Source organism: Onychostoma macrolepis, chromosome 13 (genome assembly GCF_012432095.1).
Source record: "Onychostoma macrolepis isolate SWU-2019 chromosome 13, ASM1243209v1, whole genome shotgun sequence".
Lineage (NCBI taxonomy): Eukaryota > Metazoa > Chordata > Actinopteri > Cypriniformes > Cyprinidae > Onychostoma > Onychostoma macrolepis.
This window is the reverse complement of record NC_081167.1, coordinates 6,585,290-6,610,750: the sequence shown is the minus strand read 5'-3', so window position 1 is coordinate 6,610,750 and position 25,461 is coordinate 6,585,290. Positions and strand designations below refer to the sequence as shown.

General features: G+C 37.2%; 1 protein-coding gene across 2 annotated transcripts; it reads left to right on the top strand.

The window, feature by feature from the left end:
• The first annotated feature begins 187 nt into the window (after positions 1 to 187).
• Positions 188 to 21,047, top strand: lrrc73 (leucine rich repeat containing 73). Of its 2 annotated transcripts, none has more exons than XM_058796496.1 (6): positions 188 to 976; positions 2,110 to 2,270; positions 3,252 to 3,374; positions 3,751 to 3,851; positions 19,093 to 19,288; positions 20,609 to 21,047. In XM_058796496.1, exons 1-6 carry the CDS (start codon positions 705 to 707, stop codon positions 20,680 to 20,682), a joined length of 927 nt encoding a protein of 308 aa, XP_058652479.1. In that variant the 5' UTR covers positions 188 to 704; the 3' UTR covers positions 20,683 to 21,047. The 2 variants fall into 2 exon arrangements, with proteins under 2 accessions (XP_058652479.1, XP_058652478.1); XM_058796495.1 differs by having other exon boundaries at positions 19,405 to 21,047.
• The last annotated feature ends 4,414 nt before the right edge of the window (positions 21,048 to 25,461 follow it).

Genomic DNA, 25,461 nt, shown 5'->3' with positions numbered 1-25,461 from the left:
GCATTTCCCCACTGTGAAACTTTGCATCCCACTACAGTGTTAAATTAGGCTAACTGTAAATATTGAAATTATTATTTTTTTTTTCATGAGCAATAACTGAAAAAAAAAAATAATAATCTTTATTTGTTCGTAGTGAAAACTTGATATGTAGGCTACAGAAAATCACTTTGTAAAATAAACCTACGCTGACACTAGGGTGAAGTGTGTGACAACTTGCCCCGGTGTTCTATTTCATGCAATAGATGCAACCTACTTCCAAGACCCAAGTAATCATCCTCACAGAGCAGTAACAGATGTAGCTACACTCGTTACCTTGCGCCCATTTTCCGTTCACACTGGCGCTCAGCACAGACGCGTTTTCTCCTTGTGGCCAATCCCAGCATCAGCTGTCAAGCGGATTACCTCAAGCCTAGAGTCGCCTAAAGCTCGTTTCGTTGGTGAGATGGGAACAATTTAACGCGAGCGACGTTTAGAGTGTGCCCATAGTAACCGACAGCACCAGCATCATCACCATCATCTTGGGTTCACAGCCTTGAGGATCCTCCAGCATGTCGGGAGGCAAACACACAAAACGCTGAAGTAGACAGCAGCAGCAGCAGCACCACACCTTCCGCGATATTCCGAGCCCGGTGCACCGGATTAGACACCGCGGATCCGACCTCCTGGGTCCATAATGCCCGTTAATCGAGCTTGACACCACCGAAATGCTGCCGGGTTCTATTCAGATCACGGGAGAGGCGCTGTCCGGCGCGGAGATCAAAGACATATGCGACAGTCTGAAGGAGAACAGCGTGCGGCTGCTGTCGGTGCGCGGCTGCCAGCTGTCTGACCGGGACTTCGGCCGCGTGTGTCGCGGCGTGGCGGAGTCGCACTCTCTCGCGCAGCTCAACCTCAACCTCGGCGTGGTGTCCACCATCGGCCGGACCAAGCAGCTGGCAGATGCTCTGAAGGCCAACAGATCCGTCCAGACCCTCTTGTGAGTGCTTCTTGAAGGATTCTTTAGTTAGGCATGCAAATTATTACCATCATCGCGCATATTTATAGCGATAGACTATTATTGAGGAGAAGTTTCCTGTCAGTCAGTCAACAGCAGACTTAATTTGAAGAAGGGAATCGAGACATTTCGAAAACACAGTATCACTGGTGGGCTTTTTGACTTTGACAAATAAGCAACCCCCCCAAACCACATCCAGTATCTGCCCTAGCTAGTGTACTAATCCTGAAACTTTAAAATCTGCATTGTGTAGGCTACTATCAATATTATTGGCTCTTATGATAAATTGATTGCGATGTTCCTCATTTGTACGTCCGCTAAATGAGTAAATATGTACATTCAATATTTTACAAAATATGTAGCTACTGTAGCTACAATGAAACCCCAGCAATGCGCTAAATTAATTCATGCATTTATGTTAATTAAAAAAAAAAAGTTATTAATTTTTTATCAGTTTTTTTTTTTAAATGTACTGTATATAATATAGGCCTATATATTATTCGTGTTTATGAAATTAAAGTTTGAAGATCTTCACTGACATACATTGTTTGAATGTTTGCTCTCCAGTTCCAAGGGATTTCGATTACGTCACTGTAATATTAGAGGCTGGTAGTGTTTCTCAGATCCTTTGCATACTGAATTGTGATTGGTCTTTTTACAAACTCAGTTTTTTTTTTTTTTTTGTGTGTTTGTCAAGTGTATAATTTATATTCATTAGCTATATTGGGAAATGTTACAACCTTCAGTCATGTTTTATTTTTTTTATTTTTTTTCTGTAAATCTTATAATTCTGGGTACAGATACTTACAACATCTGTGGATGTGTTATAGTGATTTCAACTCTAATTTTTAATTAGTTTAACTACGTTTTAAAAGGTCACACATAATCCTTAATTTGTTTAGTCTTGTACACAGCTGGCAGAAAACAAGGCGCTGAGTGTCCTGAGTCTGACAACAGTAAAGAATCACAACAGAATCACTGCTGTGACATTTTTTATTTTTCAACAGTTGAAACGCTTCTGCTGTCTTGAAAGCATTGTCATTTTTCTTCAGGGAATGCAAATGTAGTACAGAAAATAATTTCCGGCTCTGTCTGCTTTTCCTGTGCCTTTACAGTCTCCACGGAAGTCCACTTTTAGATGCAGGACTGGTCACCCTGAATGGAGCCCTTTCCACTCACCCCTCATTGGTGTCCTTGGATTTGGGGGACTGCATGCTGGGAGATGAGGCAATTCGCCTCATTTGTGGCATGCTTCCTCCGGATGGAGCCAAATCGGGTAAAACATCACAGCTTCACCAGTAAACAGTGTTTACTAAAGACAGTTTCCATACAAAAAACCTTTGTGATACATTAAGCTTAAATATGCAGTTAGTCAAATTATACATTATGTTAGAGCTTTTAGTGCATATTACAGTATTTTTCAGTTGGCTGAATCAATACAAAAATGCTAATGCTAACCATGCTAATATGCCAGAATTGTACGTCGTTTGCAAAACTGACACATTCTTGTTGCTTTCACACTTCTGCTGCACTCTCTCCCCAAACTCCACAGCTCTCAGCGCTTTGGCACATTGTCACTGTGAACACATAGTTAATATAGAAAAACATGTTTTGAAACACATTTTCTTCACTTTTTAAATAATATATGAAATGGCCTGTTTGTTGGAGAAAGATAAGAAGAATGTGCATTGACCTTTAAACTGTAACATATTTAGATATAAGTTTAGGATGTGGAGGATGATGATGCATGAGACAGATAATGTGTTATTGAGGGAAATAAATGCAAACATTTGCTAATTTAAGTTGTCATAGAACAAAATGTAAAATTATTCAAAGTGGGGTATGATGGCCCTCTACCTGGGGCAGGAAGCCCTCTTGGGCACTTTGGAACTTTTACAGAATGTATTAAATGACTTTTGATATTATTTTACATATGTGTATTTTATACAATGTAAAAACATTTGTATTACTGCGTCCACAGATTCCTCATTAACAAATAGACATGCAAACCTTTGATATTCTACATAGTATATAATGTTATATGTTATATTCAAACTGTAAAACGTTGGTAAAGACTGTGTGTTTTCATTGATTTTGAGAGTGTTTTTTTGTGTGTAATATCTGGAAATTGGTACAAGTCTATGAATAATGTATATCCAAATGAAAAATACTGTAGTGGTAGTTTTAAATCTAGCAGCAGGCTCGGATCTGTGTTAAATTAACAATGCTGTTTTATGCAATCAATAATACTGCACAGGGCTTAAAGAGCTTACACTGAGTGCTAACCCAGCCATCAGCACGCAGGCTTGGGCTCGACTGGCCATCGCCGTAGCTCATAGCTCACAGTTACGGGTCCTCAACCTCGACTACAATCCCTTAGGTGAGCGATTTTCTGCAGTTTTATGGTATGCTGGACATGATGCATAGATATTGTTAACACTTTTAATCAGTATTAATAAGCTCAAGCATTTGCTTTAAACATTTGTAAAGTTAATTGTGTGTCATGGTTCGACACAAATCTATTTAACAATTAATTCAAGGAGCCAAGTCTTTGCCTGAAGTATAGTGGTCGATGTAGATGTTATATATTGAGACATTTATTTGCTGACTGTTGCTCCCCGGTGAATGAAACTGCCACCCAAGCGTGCAAATTTTTCTGCCGAAGAAATGCAGGGTTTGCACTTTGAAAACCACTTGGTTTGCACCTTGCACCCTGAGCCTCTGTCTCAGCTTTTCCCATTGCTTGTGGTTTTCAGGGGATCACATTGCTGGGATGCTCGCTGTCGCTGTTGCATCCAGTCGAACTCTTGAAGTTCTGGACTTGGAGGGAACCGGCCTCACCAATCAGTCAGCACAGGTATGTTCCAAACTCACTACGTCATGAAACATGGAGATTTTTGAATATATTTATTCAAATTAATTATAATATACAGTGAGGAAAATAAGTATTTGAACACCCTGCTATTTTGCAAGCTCTCCCACTTAGAAATCATGGAGGGGTCTGAAATTGTCATCGTAGGTGCATGTCCACTGTGAGAGACATAATCTAAAAAAAAAAATCCAGAAATCACAATGTATGATTTTTTTTAACTATTTATTTGTATGATATAGCTGCAAATAAGTATTTGAACACCTGAGAAAATCAATGTTAATATTTGGTACAGTAGCCTTTGTTTGCAATTACAGAGGTCAAACGTTTCCTGTAGTTTTTCACCAGGTTTGCACACACTGCAGGAGGGATTTTGGCCCACTCCTCCACACAGATCTTCTCTAGATCAGTCAGGTTTCTGGCCTGTCGCTGAGAAACACGGAGTTTGAGTTCCCTCCAAAGATCCTCTATTGGGTTTAGGTCTGGAGACTGGCTAGGCCACGCCAGAACCTTGATATGCTTCTTACAGAGCCACTCCTTGGTTATCCTGGCTGTGTGCTTCGGGTCATTGTCATGTTGGAAGACCCAGCCTCGACCCATCTTCAATGCTCTAACTGAGGGAAGGAGGTTGTTCCCAAAATGTCGCAATACATGGCCCCGGTCATCCTCTCCTTAATACAGTGCAGTCGCCTGTCCCATGTGCAGAAAAACACCCCAAAGCATGATGCTACCACCCCATGCTTCACAGTAGGGATGGTGTTCTTGGGATGGTACTCATCAGTCTTCTTCCTCCAAACACGTTTAGTGGAATTATGACCAAAAGTTCTATTTTGGTCTCATCTGACCACATGACTTTCTCCCATGACTCCTCTGGATCATCCAAATGGTCATTGGCAAACTTAAGTCGGGCCTGGACATGTGCTGGTTTAAGCAGGGGAACCTTCCGTGCCATGCATGATTTCAAACCATGACGCCTTAGTGTATTACCAACAGTAACCTTGGAAACGGTGGTCCCAGCTCTTTTCAGGTCATTGACCAGCTCCTCCCGTGTAGTTCTGGGCTGATTTCTCACCTTTCTTAGGATCATTGAGACCCCACGAGGTGAGATCTTGCATGGAGCCCCAGTCCGAGGGAGATTGACAGTCATGTTTAGCTTCTTCCATTTTCTAATGATTGCTCCAACAGTGGACCTTTTTCACCAAGCTGCTTGGCAATTTCCCGTAGCCCTTTCCAGCCTTGTGGAGGTGTACAATTTTGTCTCTAGTGTCTTTGGACAGCTCTTTGGTCTTGGCCATGTTAGTAGTTGGATTCTTACTGATTGTATGGGGTGGACAGGTGTCTTTATGCAGCTAACAACCTCAAACAGGTGCATCTAATTTAGGATAATAAATGGAGTGGAGGTGGACATTTTAAAGGCAGACTAACAGGTCTTTGAGGGTCAGAATTCTAGCTGATAGACAGGTGTTCAAATACTTATTTGCAGCTGTATCATACAAATAAATAGTTAAAAAATCATACATTGTGATTTCTGGATTTTTTTTTTTAGATTATGTCTCTTACAGTGGACATGCACCTACGATGACAATTTCAGACCCCTCCATGATTTCTAAGTGGGAGAGCTTGCAAAATAGCAGGGTGTTCAAATACTTATTTTCCTCACTGTACATACAGGTGCATCTCAATAAATTAGAATGTCGTGGAAAAGTTCATTTATTTCAGTAATTTGACTCAAATTGTGAAACTTGTGTATTAAATAAATTCAGTGCACACAGACTGAAGTAGTTTAAGTCTTTGGTTCTTTTAATTGTGATGATTTAGGCTCACATTTAACAAAAACCCACCAATTCACTATCTCAACAAATTAGAATACTTCATAAGACCAATAAAAAAAACATTTTTAGTGAATTGTTGGCCTTCTGGAAAGTATGTTCATTTACTGTATATGTACTCAATACTTGGTAGGGGCTCCTTTTGCTTTAATTACTGCCTCAATTCGGTGTGGCATGGAGGTGAACAGTTTGTGGCACTGCTGAGGTGGTATGGAAGCACAGGTTTCTTTGATAGCGGCCTTCAGCTCATCTGCATTGTTGGGTCTGGTGTCTCTCATCTTCCTCTTGACAATCTCCCATAGATTCTCTATGGGGTTCAGGTCAGGCAAGTTTGCTGGCCAGTCAAGCACACCAACACCATGGTCATTGAACCAGCTTTTGGTACCTTTGGCAGTGTGAGCAGGTACCAAGTCCTGCTGGAAAATGAAATCAGCATCTTTAGCTGGTCAGCAGAAGGAAGCATGAAGTGCTCTAAAATTTCCTGGTAGATGGCTGCGTTGACTGTGGACATCAGAAAACACAGTGGACCGACACCAGCAGATGACATGGCAGCCCAAATCATCACTGACTGTGGAAACTTCACACTGGACTTCAAGCAACATGGATTCTGTGCCTCTTCACTCTTCCTCGAGACTCTGGGACCTTGATTTCCAAATGAAATGCAAAATTTACTTTCATCTGAAAAGAGGGCTTTGGACCACTGAGCAACAGTCCAGTTCTTATTCTCCACAGCCCAGTTAAGACGCTTCTGACGTTGTCTCTGCTTCAGAAGTGGCTTGGTAGCCCTTTTCCTGAAGACGTCTGAGCGTGGTGACTCTTGATGCACTGACTCCAGCTTCAGTTCTCTCCTTGTGAAGCTCTCCCAAGTGTTTGAATCGGCTTTGCTTGACTGTATTCTTAAGCTTGCGGTCATCCCTGTTGCTTGTGCACCTTTTCCTACCCAAATTCTTCCTTCCAGTCAACTTTGCATTTAATATGCTTTGATACAGCACTCTGTAAACAGCCACACCTTTCAGTAATGACCTTCTGTGACTTACCCTCTTTGTGGAGGGCGTCAATGTTCGTCTTCTGGATCATTGCCAAGTCAGCAGTCTTCTCCATTACTGTGGTTTCAAAGAACAAGAGATACCCGGAATTTATACTTTAGGGATGGTCATTTATTGAAACTCAAATGTAAATATTCTAATATTTTGAGATACTGATTTTTGACTTTCATGAGCTGTAAGCTCTAATCATCAAAATTAAAACAAAAAAAACTTTTGAAATGTTTTACTTTACATGCAATGAATCTAAAATATATGAAAGATTCACTTTTTGAAATAACTTACAAGAAAAAACTTTTTCAGGACATTCTAATTTATTGAGATGCACCTGTATATCATACATACATACAGTTAGGTCCCTGACACAATTTTCATAATTTCGGCTCTGTATGCCACCAAAACAGAATTAAAATGAAACAATCAAGATGAAATCCAAGTACAGACTTTAAGATTTAATTCAAGGGGTTGAACAAAAATATAACATAAAATGCTTAGGAATTACAACCATTTTTATACACAATCCCCCCATTTTCAGGGGCTCAAATGTAATTGGACAAATAAATATAATCATAAATAAAAAAAATTATATTTTGTTGAGAATCTTTTTCTAGCAATTACTGACTTAAGTCTGGAACTCATGGACATCAGCAGAGACTGGGTTTGCTCCTTTGTGATGCTTTGCCAGGCGTTTACTGCAGCTGACTTCAGTAGTTGTCTGTTTGTGGGTCTTTCTGCCTTTTGTTTTGTCTTCAGCAAGTGAAATGCTGCTCAATCGGGTTGAGATCAGGAGATTGACTTGGCCATTGCAGAATAAAACACTTTTTTCCCTTCAAAAATTCCTGGGTTGCTTTTGCTGTATATTTTGGCTCATTGTCCATTTGTACTATGAAGCACCGTCCAATCAACTTTGCTGCATTTGGCTAAATCTGAGCAGAGAGTATACAATATTGCAATTTTCCAGCTGTGGTCCTTGGAGAGTCTTTAGCCACTCAAGCTCTCCTTCTCACCGTGCATTAGGATGATATAAACACACGTCCTCTTCCAGGCAGTTTTGTAACATTTTATCTTGATTGGAAATTCTTAATTATTGCCCTGATGGTGGAAATGGGAATTTTCACTGCTCTAGCTCTTTTCTTAAAGCCTTCACTAATTTGTGAAGCTCAATTATACAGCTTCACAAATTTAATCTCTATACACTTCAGAATTCTTCCGGCTGCTTCTCTGTCATGTCATCAATGAACACCAGTAAGTAACCCAGTGCCACTGGAAGCCATGCAGCTCATGCTCATATCACACTGCTCCACCGTGTTTCACAGATCATGTTGGATCATGAGCTGTTCTAAGCCTTCTCCATACTTTTTTCTTCCCGTCATTCTGGTACAGGTTGATATTAATTTCAGCTGTCCAAAGAATGCTTTTCCAGAAGTGGTCTGGCTTTTTTTTTTTTTTTTTTGATGTTTTTTGGCAAAGTCTAACCTGACTTTGTTTGCACCTTATGGTAAATCCTCTGTATTTGTTCTCGTGAAGTCTTCTCTTGATTGTAGACTTTGACAGAGACACGTCTACCTCCTGGAGAGTGTTCTTCTCTTGGCTGGATGTTGTGAAAGGGTTTTTCTTTACCATGGAGAGGATTCTCCAATCATCCACCACTGTTGTCTTGCGTGGACGTCCTGGCCTTTTTATGTTGCTGAGTTCACCAGTGCGTTCTTTTTTTCCTCAGAAAGTACCAAACTGTTGATTTGGTCACTCCTAATGTTCCTGCTATCTCTCTGATGGATTTTGTTTTTGAAGCCTAACAATTGTCTGTTTCACTTGTATGGAGAGCTCCTTTGACCGCATGATGTGGGTTCACAGCAAATGGCACACTTAGAATCAACTCCAGATCTTTTACCTGCTTAATTGATGTAGAAATAACGAAGGAATAGCCCACATTTATGGTCCCTTGAAAAAGGGGGGAGGTACATATTAAAGAGATGTAATTCTTTAACCTTTCCTCCAATTTTGATGAGAATACCCTCAAATTAAAGCTCAGAGTGTGCACTTTAAGCCCATACATTATATAATTGCAACTTGAATATGTTTTGGTTAGCAGCTAAAATAATAAAAATTGTGCCTGTCGTGCCATACAGTCATGGCCAAAAATATCGGCACCCTTGGTAAATATGATCAAAGAAGGCTTTGAAAATTAATCTGCATTGTTAATCCTTTTGATCTTTTATTTAAAAAATTCACAAAAATCTAACCTTTCATTGGATAATAATAATTTCAAATGGGGGGAAATATCATTATGAAATAAATGTTTTTCTCTAATACACATTGGCCACAATTAATGGCACCCTTTTATTCAATACTTTTTGAAACCTCCATTTGCCAGTTTAACAGCTCTAAATGTTCTCCTATAATGCCTGATGAGGTTAGAGAACACCTGACAAGAGATCAGAGACCATTCCTTCATCCAGAATCACTCCAGACCCTTTAGATTCCCAGCTCCATGTTGGTGCTTCTTCTCTTCAGTTCACTCATTTACTACAGGGTTCAGGTCAGAGGTTTTTGTTTTTGAGGTGTGTGTTTGGATTATTGTACGGTTGAAAGATCCAAACATGGCCCATTATAAGATTTCTAACAGAGTCAGTCACTTATCTGTTGGTATTTGATAGAATCCATGATGCCATGTATATAAACAAGACGTTCAGGACCTCCAGCAGAAATATAGGCCCACAACATCATAAATACAGCTGTATATTTCATTGTACATATGGGGTACTTTTTATCCCATAAAATGTTCACCAAACCCATCTTGAGTGTTTGCTACTAAAAAGCTCATTTTTTTGTTTCTTCTGACCATAGAAGCCAGGCCCATTTGAAATTCCAGTCGTGTCTGATAATTGAATATGCTGGAGTTTGTTTTTGGATGAGTGAGGAGAATTTTTCTTGAAACCCTCCCAAACAACATGTGGTGATGTAGGCGCTGTTTGACTTTTTTTTTTTTTTTTTTTTAAAAAGGTTTTCTGACCCCGAGACACTATTTTCTGCAATTCTCCAGCTGTGGTCCTTGGAGAGTCTTTAGCCACTCAAACTCTCCTCCTCACCGTGCATTAGGACGATATAGACACACGTCCTCTTCCAGGCAGTTTCGTAACATTTTATGTTGATTGGAAATTCTTAATTATTGCCCTGATGGTGGAAATGGGAATTTTCACTGCTCTAGCTCTTTTCTTAAAGCCACTTCACTAATTTGTGAAGCTCAATTATCTTTTGCTGCACATCAGAAATAGATTCTTTGGTTTTTCTCATTGTGATGGATGATTAAGGGAATTTGGACTTTGTTTCCCTCCTATTTATATTTCTATGAAACAGGAAGCCATGGCTGGATAATTTCATGTTCATAATCACCCTGGAGTGCTCAAAATTGTGAATATGAATGGGAATATACTTCAGAGATATTTTACTCATAAGAATTTCTAGGGGTGCCAATAATTGTGTCCAACATGTATTTGAGAAAAACAGTTATTTCATAATGATATTTCCCCTCATTGTAAATTCTTATTATCCAGTGAAAGGTTAGATTTTTGTGAATTTTTTTAAATAAAAGATCAAAAGGATTAACAATGCAGATTAATTTCCACATATATATATATATATACAGTGGTGTGAAAAAGTGTTGGCCCCCTTCCTGATTTTTTTAATTTTTTTGCATGTTTGTCACACTTTAATGTTTCAGATCATCAAACAAATTTAAATATTAATCAAAGATAACACAAGTAAACACAACATGCAGTTTTTAAATGAAGTTTTTTTATTATGAAGGGAAAACAAAATCCAAACCCACATGGCCCTGTGTGAAAAAGTGCTTGCCCCCTAAACCTAATAACTGGTTGGGCCACCCTTGGCAGCAACAACTGCAATCAAGCGTTTGCAATAACTGGCAATGAGTCTTTCACATCGCTGTGGAGGAATTTTGGCCCACTCATCTTTGCAGAATTGTTTTAATTCAGCCACATGGAGGGTTTTCGAGCATGAATGGACTGTTTAAGGTCATGCCACAGAATTTAAATTGGATTTAAGTCCAGACTTTGATTTGGCCACTCCAAAACCTTAATTTTGTTTTTCTTGAGACATTCAGAGGTGAACTTGCTGGTGTGTTTGGAATCATTGTCCTGCTGCATAACCCAAGTGCACTTGAGCTTGAGGTCACAAACTGATGGCTGGACATTCTCCTTCAGGACTTTCTGATAGAGTGCAGAATTCATGGTTCCATCAATTATGGCAAGTCATCCAGGTTCTGAAGCTGCAAAGCAGCCTCAGGCCATCACACTACCACCACCATGTTTGACTGTTGGTATGATGTTCTTTTTATGAAATGCTGTGTTGGTTTTACGCCAGATGTAACGGGACACACACCTTCCAAAAAGTTAAACTTTTGTCTCATCAGTCCACAGAGTATTTGCCCAAAAGTCTTGGGGATAATCAAGATATTTTTTGGCAAATGTGAGACGAGCCTTTGTGTTCTTTTTGGTCAGCAGTGGCTTTTGCCTTGGAACTCTCCCATGGATGCCGTTTTTGCGCAGTCTCTTTCTTATTGTTGAATCATGAACATGACCTTAATTGAGGCAAGTGAGGCCTGCAGTTCTTTAGATGTTGTTCTGGGTTCTTTTATGACCTCCTGGAGGTCATGAGTCGTCTTTGTGCTCTTGGAGTAATTTTGGTAAGCCGGCCACTCCTGGGAAGGTTCACCATTGTTCCAAGTTTTCTCCATTTGTGGATAATGGCTCTGACCATGGTTTGCTGGAGTCCCAAAGCCTTAGAAATGGCTTTATAACCCTTTCCAGACTGATACATGTTTTGTTTCTCATCTGTTCTCGAATTTCTTAAGATCGCTGAATGATGTGTTGCTCTTTAAGCATGCTTCACTTTGTCAGACAGGTTCTATTTAAGTGATTTCTTGATTCAACAGGTCTGGTCTTAATCAGGCTTGGGTTTGGCCAGTGAAATTTAACTCAGCTTTCTAAAATAATGTGGTTAATCACAGTTATTTCATGATTTAATAGGAGGGGGCAATTCATTTTTCACGTAGGGCCAGGTAGGTTTGGACAGCTTTTTTCCCTTAATAAATGAAATCATCATTTAAAAACTGCATTTTGTATTTACTTGCATTATCTTTGTGTAATATTAAAATTTGTTTGATGATCTGAATCTTTTAAGTGTGACAAATATTCAAAAAATTTAAAAATCAGGAAGGGGGCCAACACTTTTTCACACCACTGTGTATATATATATATATATATATATAGGTGTATATGTGTGTGTGTGTGTGTGTGTGTGTGAGACCCTGGAGCACAAAACCAGTCATAAGTAGCACGGGTATATTTGTAGCAATAGCCAACAGTATGGGTCAAAATTATAGATTTTTCTTTTATGCCAAAAATCATTAGGATATTAAGTAAAGATCATGAACCATGAAGATATTTTGTAAATTTCCTACCATAAATATACCAAAACTTAATTTTTGATTAGTAATACGTTTTGCTAAGAACTTCATTTGGACAACTTTTAAGGCGATTTTCTCAATAATTAGATTTTTTTTGCACCCTCAGATTCCAGGTTTTCATCTGTTGTATCTCAGTTAAATATTGTCCTATCCTAACATGCATGCTATCAATGGCTTATTTATTCAGCTTTCAGATGATGTATAAATCTCAATAAAAAAAAAAAGGCCCTTATGACTGGTTTTGTGGTCCAGGGTCACACACACACACACACACACACACATATATATATATATATATATATATATATATATATATATATATATATATATATATATATGTATATGTATAGGATAATATTTGCTTCATATTTACATTATATTTAGAAAATCACAATACAATGCAGACTGAGAAGGGGATAATTCACCCAAACATGAAAAAAAAAAAAAAATAATCCTGTCATCATTTAAAGTATAGTGAAGTGACGTGTGGCCAAGTACGGTTACCCATACTCGGAATTTGTGCTCTGCATTTAACCCATCCAAGTGCACACACACACACCGTGAACACACACCTGGAGCAGTGGGCAGCCAATGCTGCGGCGCCAAGGGAGCAGTTGGGGGTTCAGTGCCTTGCTCAAGGGTCTCACCTCAGTCGTGGTATTGAAGGTGGAGAGAGCGCTGTACATTCACTCCCCCCACCTACAATCGCCGTGACCTTCGGGTTACAAGTCCAACTCTCTATACATTAGGCCACGACTGCCCCAATGGATAGAGATATTTACTCACCCTCCTCCAGCTTTCCATACCCGTATGACTTTCTTTTTACACTACTGTTCAAAAGTTTGGAGTCAGTAAGTTTTTCGGGTTCAGTTTTGTTAAAGGAAATAATACTGGAAATAATAAAGCAACAGTAAAGACATTTATAATGTTACGAAAGATTTCCATTTCAAATAAATGCCGTTTTTTTTTACTTTGTATTCATCAAAGGATCCAGAAAAAAACATTTTACATTTTCCACAAAAATATTAAGGAGTCACAACTGTTTTCAATGTTGATAATAATAGGACATGTTCCTGAGCGGCAAATCAGCACATTAGAATGATTTCTGAAGGATCATGTGACACTGAAGACTGGAGTAATGATGCTGAAAATTCAGCTTGGCATCAGAAATAAATTACATTTTAAAATATATTCAAATAGAAAATAGTTATTAGTTATTTTAAATTGTAATAACATTTTTACTGTATTTTGATCAAGTTAATGCAGCCTTGATGAGCACGAGTGTCTTAAAAACCTAAACAGTGGTGTAAATCTATAAAGAATATCATGAAGAATGTGATTATTCTTCAAAATAACAGAAGAAAGAAATGAGAATTTTCATTTTTAGCTTAATTGTTCTCTTAAGGCAGAAAATAGTATGATCTTCAGTTGAATCTAATTGTTTTCATTTTCCCACCCACTTCTCCTGCATTTCTAAAATACCTACCATGGTTCACTTTAATTTCTGAAAGAGTAAACACTATTCGTAGGACTTGTTGATTTGAATCAGTGATGAATTATGTGTAAGTTCATGCGGGTAAGTGCTGTGTGATGCATGTAATGTAATCTGTGCAGCGGCTTCATTCATTTCGCCCTCGAAAGGAGATAGGGCATGTAGATCAGATATGTACTTTATAAACCAGATAAGTAATCCAAAACCTTTTCCTATCACCACCTGCTGAAAAATAGCACTGTGGGGGAAAATAATGGATTAAGCACAGCTTTAAGCCATAATTCCTCTGTCACCCTCGTGTCATTGCAGCCTCATTTTATTATCTTTCTTCTGTGAAACACAAAATGAGATGTTACGTCTGGGTTTATGAATCTTAGACTGTGTTTCATGAAAGAAAGAAAATATCACAAGGTCTATACAACATGACATCTCTAAACAGATAAAGTATTCCTTTAAAAGCTCTCATACCTTCTCTGTCAACAGGAGGTAGAATTGGCAGAGGATTATTTTTCATAAATGTCCACTAGAGGGCAAAGTTGTACAGGGAATTTCTTCATGCTCTGTGTTCATACTCCTGTCATGATGGTTGTAATGTCTCTGTGCTTGGTGTCACTGGATGGTAAAATATGCATTGGTTGAAGTCTAAGCAGGTATAGTGGGTCATCCAAGTATTTGTGCCAACTTTCCCTAGTAGAAACGGTATTATATTTAAGATACATTTATTTCATACTAAGTATAGTTCAAATGTAGTAACACATTTACTGACATATCGCTCGAGACTTACTGATATAAAACATTTCAATTAAACTTTATTTGGAGTACTACTTGTGCACAATGCACATTTCTTAATATCAACCTAAAAATGTGTTTTACTGTCACTATTGATGAGGATTGTATGATCTTTGAATAATATCGGTCTTTGAATGCAAGATATTTAAAGTGTACCTGAAGTATACTTGCAATAGTTCCACTTTAGCACAATCAAATATACTTCAGTATATCTTTAGCTGGATTTTATCACTACTTACAAACAATTAAAATGCATTAAGTTCAAAATTAGTTGTTCCAATTTAGCAGACTATTATTATAGTATACCAGTAGTAGGCCTGTACCAAAAGTACAATTGCAGGGTATTTGTATTAAGTGCATAAATATGTAAATGTATTTGTAGTATACTTAGTATTTCAAATACACGTTAGTATATTTATTTTTCACTAGGGGTATCATGATTAAGTATATTTAAACATTGTTCCGATTAGATGTATTGCTTTTTGAATAACGTGAAGCAATTTTGGACACACGGTCTCGTCAACTTCCAAGCACCACCTATATATACATAAATGAGTGCAGAAATGAACAGCTTAAAGGTGCAATGTCATTTACTGTCGCTTAGTGAATTTTCAAATAACTCAGAGTGAAAGATTTTCCCAAGCAGGTTTTGTCACAGGTTCAAGTTGTTCAGGTGGATTCTCTGCGTTGACCAACAGAAAGTCACTTCATAGAAGTGTGCTCCATACGTTGCTATGCTATTGACAATAAACATTGGACGTTTTTGCTGATGTGACCGCACCTCAAGGCATACTAACACTCCAGACTCATGCCTATTATTTATTAAATTCTACCAATCGTCCACCCATTTCATGTTGATCTATTGAATATTTTGTCTAATTTGATTATGTTTTCAGCACTGAAGGTTCTGTATGGGGCTGTGCAGCTTAGCTGAAAATCCAGAGAAGTATTTGAGTCTCACTTTTCTGCTGCGAGCCGGAGGCAAGAGAAGACACTGACTCCATAATTACATTTGTTCCTGAAAAATCAATTCATTTTTACACCCAATGATCTGATGCCACTTCCTTTTTATATTACACTTGTGTAACTAATGTTTACAGGTCATAATGTCCTACTTGCCCAAATAAATTGGAGTTGTGCAGCATGAAATGAGGCTTAAAGGGATAGTTCAAAATTCAAAAATGAAAATGTTATCATCATTTACTCACCCTCCACTTGTTCCAAACCTCTATTAGTTTCTGCTCAACAGAAGAAAAATATTTTGACGAATATTAATAACCCAATAGTTCACAGTAGCCATTGACTTCCGTAGCATTAGTACTATACTAAGTCGATGGCTACCATCAGCTTCTTGGTTACCAGCATTCTTCGAAATATTTTCTTTTGTGCTCAACAGATGAAAGACATGCATACAGGTTTGGATCTAGTGGAGGGTGAGGGTACATACAGGTGCTGGTCATATAATTAGAATATTATCAAAAAGTTGATTTATTTCACTAATTCCATTCAAAAAGTGAAACTTGTATATTATATTCATTCATTACACACAGACTGATATACTGTATTTCAAATGTTTATTTCTTTTAATTTTGATGATTAGAGCTTACAGCTCATGAAAGTCAAAAATCAGTATCTCAAAATATTAAAATATTTACATTTGAGTTTGAATAAATGACCATCCAAACAGTATAAATTCCGGGTATCTCTTGTTCTTTGAAACCACAATAATGGAGAAGACTGCTGACTTGGCAATGATCCAGAAGACGAACATTGACACCCTCCACAAAGAGGGTAAGTCACAGAGGGTCATTAATGAAAGGTGTGGCTGTTTACAGAGTGCTGTATCAAAGCATATTAAATGCAAAGTTGACTGGAAGGAAGAATTTGGGTAAGAAAAGGTGCACAAGCAACAGGGATGACCGCAAGCTTAAGAATACAGTCAAGCAAAGCCGATTCAAACACTTGGGAGAGCTTCACAAGGAGTGGACTGAAGCTGGAGTCAGTGCATCAAGAGTCACCGCGCTCAGACGTCTTCAGGAAAAGGGCTACCAAGCCACTTCTGAACCAGAGACAACGTCAGAAGCATCTTAACTGGGCTGTGGAGAAAAATAACTGGATTGTTGCTCAGTGGTCCAAAGTCCTCTTTTCAGATTAAAGTAAATTTTACATTTCATTTGGAAATCAAGGTCCCAGAGTCTGAAGGAAGAGTGGAGAGGCACAGAATCCATGTTGCTTGAAGTCCAGTGTGAAGTTTCCACAGTCAGTGATGATTTGGGCTGCCATGTCATCTGCTGGTGTCGGTCCACTGTGTTTTCTGATGTCCACAGTCAACGCAGCCATCTACCAAGAAATTTTAGAGCACTTCATGCTTCCTTCTGTTGACAAGCTTTATGGAGATGCAGATTTCATTTTCCAGCAGGACTTGGCACCTGCCCACACTGCCAAAGGTACCAAAAGCTGGTTCAATGACCATAGTGTTACTGTGCTTGATTGGCCAGCAAACTCGCCTGACCTGAACCCCATAGAGAATCTATGGGGTATTGTCAAGAGGAAGATGCGATATGCCAGACCCAACAATGCAGATGAGCTGAAGGCCACTATCAGAGCAACCTGGGCTCTCATAACACCTGAGCAGTGCCACAGACTGATCGACTCCATGCCACGCCGCATTGCTGCAGTAATTCAGGCAAAAGGAGCCCCAACTAAGTATTGAGTGCTGTACATGCTCATACTTTTCAGTTGGCCAAGATTTCTAAAAATCCTTTCTTTGTATTGGTCTTAAGTAATATTCTAATATTTTGAGATACTGATTTTTGACTTTCATGAGCTGTAAGCTCTAATCATCAAAATTAAAAGAAATAAACATTTGAAATATATCAGTCTGTGTGTAATGAATTAATATAATGTACAAGTTTCACTTTTTGAATGGAATTAGTGAAATAAATAAACTTTTTGATGATATTCTAATTATATGACCAGCACCTGTATTTGATTGAACTATCCCTTTAAGGGGGATTCACAAGTACAGCGTCTTGTGACTGCAGTCGGAAGTCAATGATTTTCCATGAGATTTGCACTCGTGTCTGAACGTTTGAGTTCAGCTTCATGCAAATGAATGTTATGCAGTGATGAGGTGACTACTAATTAGGGTTGTCACTGTATCAGATTTTGACTACACGGAATTGCGATAAATAGCGATTTAAAAAATTACAATTTTATCGCAATTTCTATATAAATTTTGGGAAAGTATAAAATGAATGAATAGTGCCATCACTCACATTCGTCTTTAACTTTATTTTGTGTTTTCAAAATACAAGTATAGGGAGGTAAAGAGAGAATTTGTAATCTTAACGCTCCTGTAGACTGGACTGTTCACACCAAGAACCATAACTATAAAGATAAGTATATTGATAACCATATTATCATCCACACCATTTTCTGTTTATTATAAGCATATGCTACAGTTGTCATCTGCTGCTTTAAAGGGATAGTTCACACAAAAATGAAAATTCTGTCATTAATTACTCACCCTCATGTCGTTCTAAACCCATAAGACCTTCGTTCATGTTCAGAACACAAATTAAGATATTTTTGATGCATTCCAAGAGCTCTCTGACCCTCCATAGACAGCAAGGATCCTAACATGATCAACGTCCAAGAAACGTAGCAAGGAGATTGTTAAAATAATCCAGGTGACATCAGGGGTTCAACCGTAATTTTACGAAGCTAAAAGAATACTGTGTCCAATACTGTATTCAATACTGAATACAGTGGATACTCTCCAAAATGGCGCTATAGGGTGACGCGGAGGAGACGAATTGTTGAATAAAGTCATTATTTTTGTTTTCTTTGCGCACAAAAGTGTTCTCGTAGTTTCGTAAAATTATGGTTGAACCACTGAAGTCACATGGATTATTTTACCGATCTCCTTGCTACATTTCTGAGCCTTGATCGTGTTAATTACATTGCTGTCTATGGAGGGTCGGAGAGCTCTCGGAATGCATCAAAAATATCTTAATTTGTGTTCTGAAGATGAACGAAGGTCTTACAGGTTTGGAACGACATGAGGGTGAGTAATTAATGACAAGATTTTCATTTTTGGGTGAACTATCCCTTTAATGCTCAAGCTCTTTTAACATCAGCTGGATTTCCTATTGGCTGTCAATGTTTTTTTTTTTTTTTTTAAGTTCTAAAAGTGATTCCAATGATATTTTCATTTGTGATATTATCGTTTTAATTGCTGTGTGCACTTTACTATTCTCAAAGAATTAGAACAATTATTAAATCTTGAAGTTATCATCTTTTATTACAGATTTCAAACTCCTACACTGGTGTGGTAACTTTTTCAGGTGTGGGTAGAGTGTCATCCCCGACAACATGATTTTGTGCAGAAGTAGTGGTTACATATTACGTCGTCGTCTTTTTTCTATATTATGATGGGTTGCTATGTTGGAGTATCAACCATATAAGTGCTCGATTGTTTATAATTTTGTATATGTATTATTAACACAGATATGTCATTGCTTTATATTTCCTCCAAGTTCTTTACATGTACTATTTCATGCTTTCTTTGTTTCTCTGTGGTCAGGTCTTCCTAGACATGGTGGAGAACTACCCCACCAGCCTGCATGTGCTGGTTCTAGCCGAGAACGACATCAGTCCTGAGCTGCAGCAGCAGATCTCAGATCTCCTCTCTGAAGGCGAGGAGGAGGAGGATAAAGATGGAGAGGCGCGCGGACGCTCGGTGACCCCCAGGGAGAAACCCGCCTGGGTTCCCCACAGCAGTAAGGGCTGACCAGCCTCACTCTCTCAGCCTGTTCTCTTTGCTTCAAGACTGTTTCATTTAGATTTCTCTTCCACTTTCTCTTTCCCTCTTTGTGTGTGGATGACTTTCCTGGAGTAACTGGTTCTAAGAGGCTGGGGCAAAAGGGAAGTACAGAAATTGACATTACTCATGCATTATTTAGGAGAGATCATTTCTACTTACGAAATAGAAATATGAATTTCTTATAATGGCCAAGTTGTGAATTCTCTGTCCTGTATATCCTAAAGTCATTAGACTTAGAGGTTATTATTAGCAAGGTTAAATTTTAAAGGAATAGTTCGGCTGAAAATGATCATTCTATCATCACTCACCCTCACGTCACTCCAAACCTAATTGACTTTCTTTTTTGTGCAAAAGATGAATTTTTGGAAGCAAATCCTGACCATTCCTTTCCATATAATGAAAGAGAATGGGGACTTGGAGGTAACAAAAAATCACCTTAAAAGTATCAAAGTAGTACTCCATTTCACTAAAACCAATGACGTCAATGCACCATTTTTACAGAAAGACTGTTATACTCAATGATTTGAAGAAAAATAGCCTACATTTTTATTTTTTTATACGTTAATCATTTTTGCTACATTCTACAGAAGTCAAATGGATTTCTTTTTTTTGGTACTTATTTATTTATTTATTTGTCATTTTGGAGCTTGATAGACCCAGTGCCCTCTCATCTCCTTTACTGTACTTGCCTGTTCAAAAATTTGGGCTCAATAACATTTTTATTTTTAAGACATTTATTCAGAAAGGACACAAACAGTAAAGACTTTTAGATTGTTAAAAACATATGTTTCAAATACATTCTGTTCTACTGAACATTTATTCATCAAGGAATCGTGAAAAAAGGCTTGCACAAAAACTATTAAGTAGCACAACTGCTCTTAACATTGAAAATAATTAGTAGCAAATCAGCATATTAAAATGATTTCTCATGTGACACTGTAGACTGAAAATTCAGCTTTGATCACAGGAATTAATTAGATTTTAAAATATATTAAAATAACAAACTGTTATTTTAAATTATAATAGTATTTCACAATATTACGGTATTTTCTGTATTTTTGATCAAGTATAGTGTACATGAAGAAGAGCGGCCAGGATATTCTCCAAAAATACACCGGGTTAAAGAAAGTCATGCAGGTTTGAGGGGGAATAAAGATGAGAGAATGTGAACTATCCCTAGAAAGAACAATCTTTAGTCGTTCAGAACTGGAAAAGCCAAATTCCTGTCCTCTTCACACATTTCAAACATTTACCAAATTGTCTCTGACCCTTCCAGACTCTTCCAGCTCCCAGATGGTCCTGATGACATCAGGACTGGGTGAGAGCTTTTTGGCAGAGACAGAGATGTGATACTGGAGCTGCCGATGTTTTGTGCTTGCACTGTACGACTACTGCGAGACCACCAGTTAGTGTGCAACCTCTCACGCCGCATGACCTGTAGCACTTAGCGCAAGACAGTTCAAAGCTGGAACAAAACCTTAAACACCAAGTGACTTATAATACGCAATAGTGAATTATTTATTTTACAGATGTACAGTCTATTTATAAATATACTGTATTTAACCAATAACAGTATACTCTATTAGATGAGCTGTATAGGGTTGATGTGATGGCCTGATGCCTAAATAAATCAGTTTACACCTTTTTAAATGCTCTTTGCTCTGCTTTTTTTGTTCTTCTTGTATGTACAACAGGGAGTAACTGCTAAAATAAACCAGCCAAATGTATGTATATGTGTATGTATGTGTATATATATATATATATATATATATATATATATATATATATATATATATATATATATATATATATATATATATATATATATATATACACACACACACACACACACACACACACACACATACATGTATGTATATGTGTGTGTGTATATATATATATATATATGTGTATGTATATGTGTGTGTGTATGTATGTGTGTGTATATATATATATATATATATATATATATATATATATATATTAGTGCTGTCAAATGATTGCAATTAATCGCATCCAAAATAAAAGTTTTTGTTTACATAATATATGTGTGTGTACCGTGTATGTTTATTATGTTTATATAAATATACACACATACAATATATATTTTGAAAATATTTACATGTATATATTTTATATTAGGGCTGTCAATCGATTATTATTATTATTTTTAATTGTGATTAATCGCATGATTGTCATGAGTTAACTCGTGATTAATTGCAACTTAATCGCACATTTTTATTTGTACTAAACGTAGCTTAAATATGGATGCTTTATGTAAATGTATGTTTATTATTATTGAAACCATAGTCAACATAGAGCATGAAGACTAGACATGTTTTAAAGGTCATAGATGTTTTTCAAATAACTTGTTCATGTCTATTAGACACATAAGAAATACCAGGTTCCCATTACTTCTCTTTCTTTGCACTGAGCAATTTACTGACACAAACCTGTTTATATTTTTGCACTACAGGGCAGCTCACTTCTTCTGAACATGCAAAATGTACATTTATTATTTATTATTAGATTTGTTTGCCTATCTGTGCCCACATACTGTATTTTGATGCAGCTAAATTCTCAATAAAATTGTTTTCTTTGGTATATTTGACTGTTTCTGTTGTCAGACAACGGAATGAATATGAAATAGTGACTGAAACGCGACCCATTGAGAATAGGCTACATAACCTTCTCTCCCTTCCAATATCTGTGCTGTGATTTCAGCTATACTTGCATGTAAAATTACTGAAGCAACATAATATCTGTGTTTAACTGAAAGCGCTGCTCCTCTCCGCCGCTCGCGAGAGAGAGAGAGAGAGAGGTGCGCGCGCTGGGGAAGAGAGACCTCGCGAGTCTCAGGAAGTAAATAAGGTTTGGGCAAATCCTAAAGATTTGTCGCTAGGCGCCTTTTTGAAGAGGTGGGGGGAAAAGTTGCTAAAGGGGTCTGCAAAGTCGCTAAGTTGGCAACACTGTGCATCTCCATTTCTCCAACTACTGGCTAGCCCACAGAAAATGCGCGCTGCGTTAATAAAATTAGTGCCGTTAAAATGAATGAACTTTGACAGCACTAATTTATATTTATATAATTTATATTATATATATATATATATATATATATATATATATATGTATATATATATGTATATATATATATGTATAAATATATATATATATATATATATATATATATATATGAATACATTTAATAAATAAACATAGCATATTTTTCTTAATTATATACATGCATGTGTGTGTATTTATATATACATAATAAACATACACAGTACACGTATATTTTATGTAAACAAAAACTTTTATTTTGGATGCAATTAATCGCGATTAATCGTTTATATATATATATGAATGACCAGTGGTCTCTCCAGTGAACACCTGTCTGTTTCCATTACACAGGTGTGTGCGCTTCACAGGCTTCAGTGTGGTGTCTGATGTCCTTTAATGCTGTTTGATGTCACCATCTTTTCACAGTATCCTTCATTTGGATTCAGGCAGTTGTGCAGCGTAAATACGATACTCCTACTCGGAATACATCCGAGCATTAAAAGTGCCGTAGCGCAGTGAAAACAGGCAGACATTGCCATTACAGTCACATCGCGTCATGTTTCAGTGCTTCAGTGCTGTTACAGCAGCTCCTGTGCAAAGCTGATTATGTTGTTTATACCATTTAGAACAACTGTGATCCACATTTAAGTCTTCCCAGACCTTTGTGCTTCATGCATTTTTAACCTGCTCTTTCTCCTCAGTGACATGGTTAAAAACTTGCTGTTTTTTGAGATCCGTTTTTCTTATGAAATCAGCTGTAGAGTCAGTGTGGATTTTGAGTGTTTGAGATGCAGTTATATAGCATGAGGGTATTAAAAGCATTTGTGCAGTGAATAATTCAATCCACCATAGAGTGTGGTTCACAAGCTTTGTGCAGTATACAGCCAAAATTTAATTACACAAAATCTAGATTTACAACCCTCTTTTATGACAAGGAGAATGGCCAGAGCATGTGTGACCCTGGACCACAAAACCAGTCTTAAGCCGCTGGGGTATATTTGTAGCAATAGCCAAAAATACATTGTATGGGTCAAAATTATCAATTTTTCTTTTATGCCAAAAATCATTAGGATATTAAGCAAAGATCATGTTCCATGAATGTTGTAAATTTCTTACCATAAATGTATAAAAACATTTTTGATCAGTAATATGCATTGCTAATAACTTAATTTGGACAACTTTAAAGGCGATTTTCTCAATATTTAGATTTACAAATAGTTGTATCTCAGCCAAATATTGTCCTATCCTAACAAACCATACATCAATGGAAAGCTTATTTATTCAGCTTTCATATGATATATAAATCTCAATTTCGAAAAATTGACACTTAAGACTGGTTTTGTGGTCCAGGGTCACATATCATGTTGCAACACTATGTGTAGCATGCATAATATATGTATTATGTACATACACTTAACAGCAGGCTATTCATCATCTCCATGTATTTGCTCTAAAATGGCTTTTAATCATCCCTAATTGAACACCTGAAACAACTAATCAAGGCCTTCAGAATTACTAGAAAACTATGTGCGTTATGACAGATATTTTGTTCATTCTGAGATAAAAATAAAAATAGTTGCCAGGCATATGTATATAAAGACTGGTCAACATTAATAACTGTTGTAAAAGGCAGTTGAAGTTTTATAACAATTATAAAACATAATTATAAGTAATTATAAAAAAGGTCTTCACCCCCTGGAAATTGTGTCCCTTGATGCAAAAGTTCATTTCTGACCGTGCACATTTATTTAGCTTTATAAGACGTGTTCAGTTCTTTTTAGGTACTACTGTTCCCTTCCATGACTTTGAACAAGCAGCTCTCTATTTCCGGTCAGGGATCGAATAAGAAAATGGACACCAAGAGCAACACCAATGTCCATCTCCTCTCTCATTCAGCAGCTGCCAGGAAAGGCAAATAATAAGGAAGGAGATCATTGTCTATAATTAATGAAAGGCCTCCAATCAATCTACCAAGCGGCTAAAGAACTGAGACAAATGGAAGGCCAATTTTCCAGTGGGTAATGCTGTAATGAATCCTCTTCACTGACAGGAGTATGCTAAAGGATTCAGCATGATGAAATACTCATTAGTCTGATCTGGAAGGAACTGAAATGAGATCTGAGGCAGGACACGTAGTGCACAAAAATGCTGATCGAGTCTGGAATCAACTCGAGTCTTTCTGCTGGTTACGTCCATACAAGTATCTTTAGTTAGTCATTGAATCACCAATGGTCATCAAAAACGCCCGATTCATTCTGGAATCAAAAACAGCACTGTGTGCATTTTGAAGACTCATGTTGCATCATATTTCTTTTTACGCTTTTTTACATTTTATTTTTTACACCATTGTGCATTATAACCAATCACACACAATTCTAATTCTTGCTTAAAAAGACGGGTTTATGATGTGCATATAGATTACACTAACATTATGCTACTTTTAGCCTTACCCTGCAATTTGTTTATGTGCGGGACAGTTTTGCATTTTAAAGGTTCCCAAAAGCTCTGCTGTCACAACGCAGTAATTTCCACATGCACGTAGCCTGTATCACAATATCCCATGGTGAGGGTAAAATAATAATAATAAAAATAAAATAAAAAACTCCAAGCAAAAGCATGAAATAACATTTGAAAAGGTATAAAGATTGTAATTGCTGTAAAAGCTTGGAATACTGCTCAGGAGCAATTAAAAATTAATTGCAATAACAGTATAGGGAACCCATAACAACTGTAAAACAAAAATGTTCAAACGTTCTTTAGATAATAACAAATTAGATTTTAATTAGATTTAGACCACTGAAATAGGAAATGTTCCCGGTTTCCATTTCAGAAATCTGGTCACCTTATTCCAGTGTCATTCGCGCTAATTTTATCTGTACAAACATAACCCATTAGGCTGCTTAATCTAATATGACATCAAATGGCAATTTGCAATATTAAGTTATTATACACTGTAAAAAAAAAAAATAAAAAAGTTGAGCCAACTTAAAATTTTAAGGCAACCAGCTTCAGCAGATTTTTGAGTTTTCTCAACTTGTCGTTTTAAGTTTATACAACAAAGATTTGAGA

Excerpts from the sequence above, each read along its gene's own strand:
- lrrc73 (XM_058796495.1), top strand. The coding sequence starts at position 705 with ATGCTGCCGGGTTCTATTCAGATCACGGGAGAGGCGCTGTCCGGCGCG. Across the intron at positions 3,852-19,092 it reads TCACCAATCAGTCAGCACAG|GTCTTCCTAGACATGGTGGA; the intron begins GTATGTTCCAAA and ends CTCTGTGGTCAG. Across the intron at positions 19,289-19,404 it reads CGCCTGGGTTCCCCACAGCA|TAACTGGTTCTAAGAGGCTG; the intron begins GTAAGGGCTGAC and ends ACTTTCCTGGAG.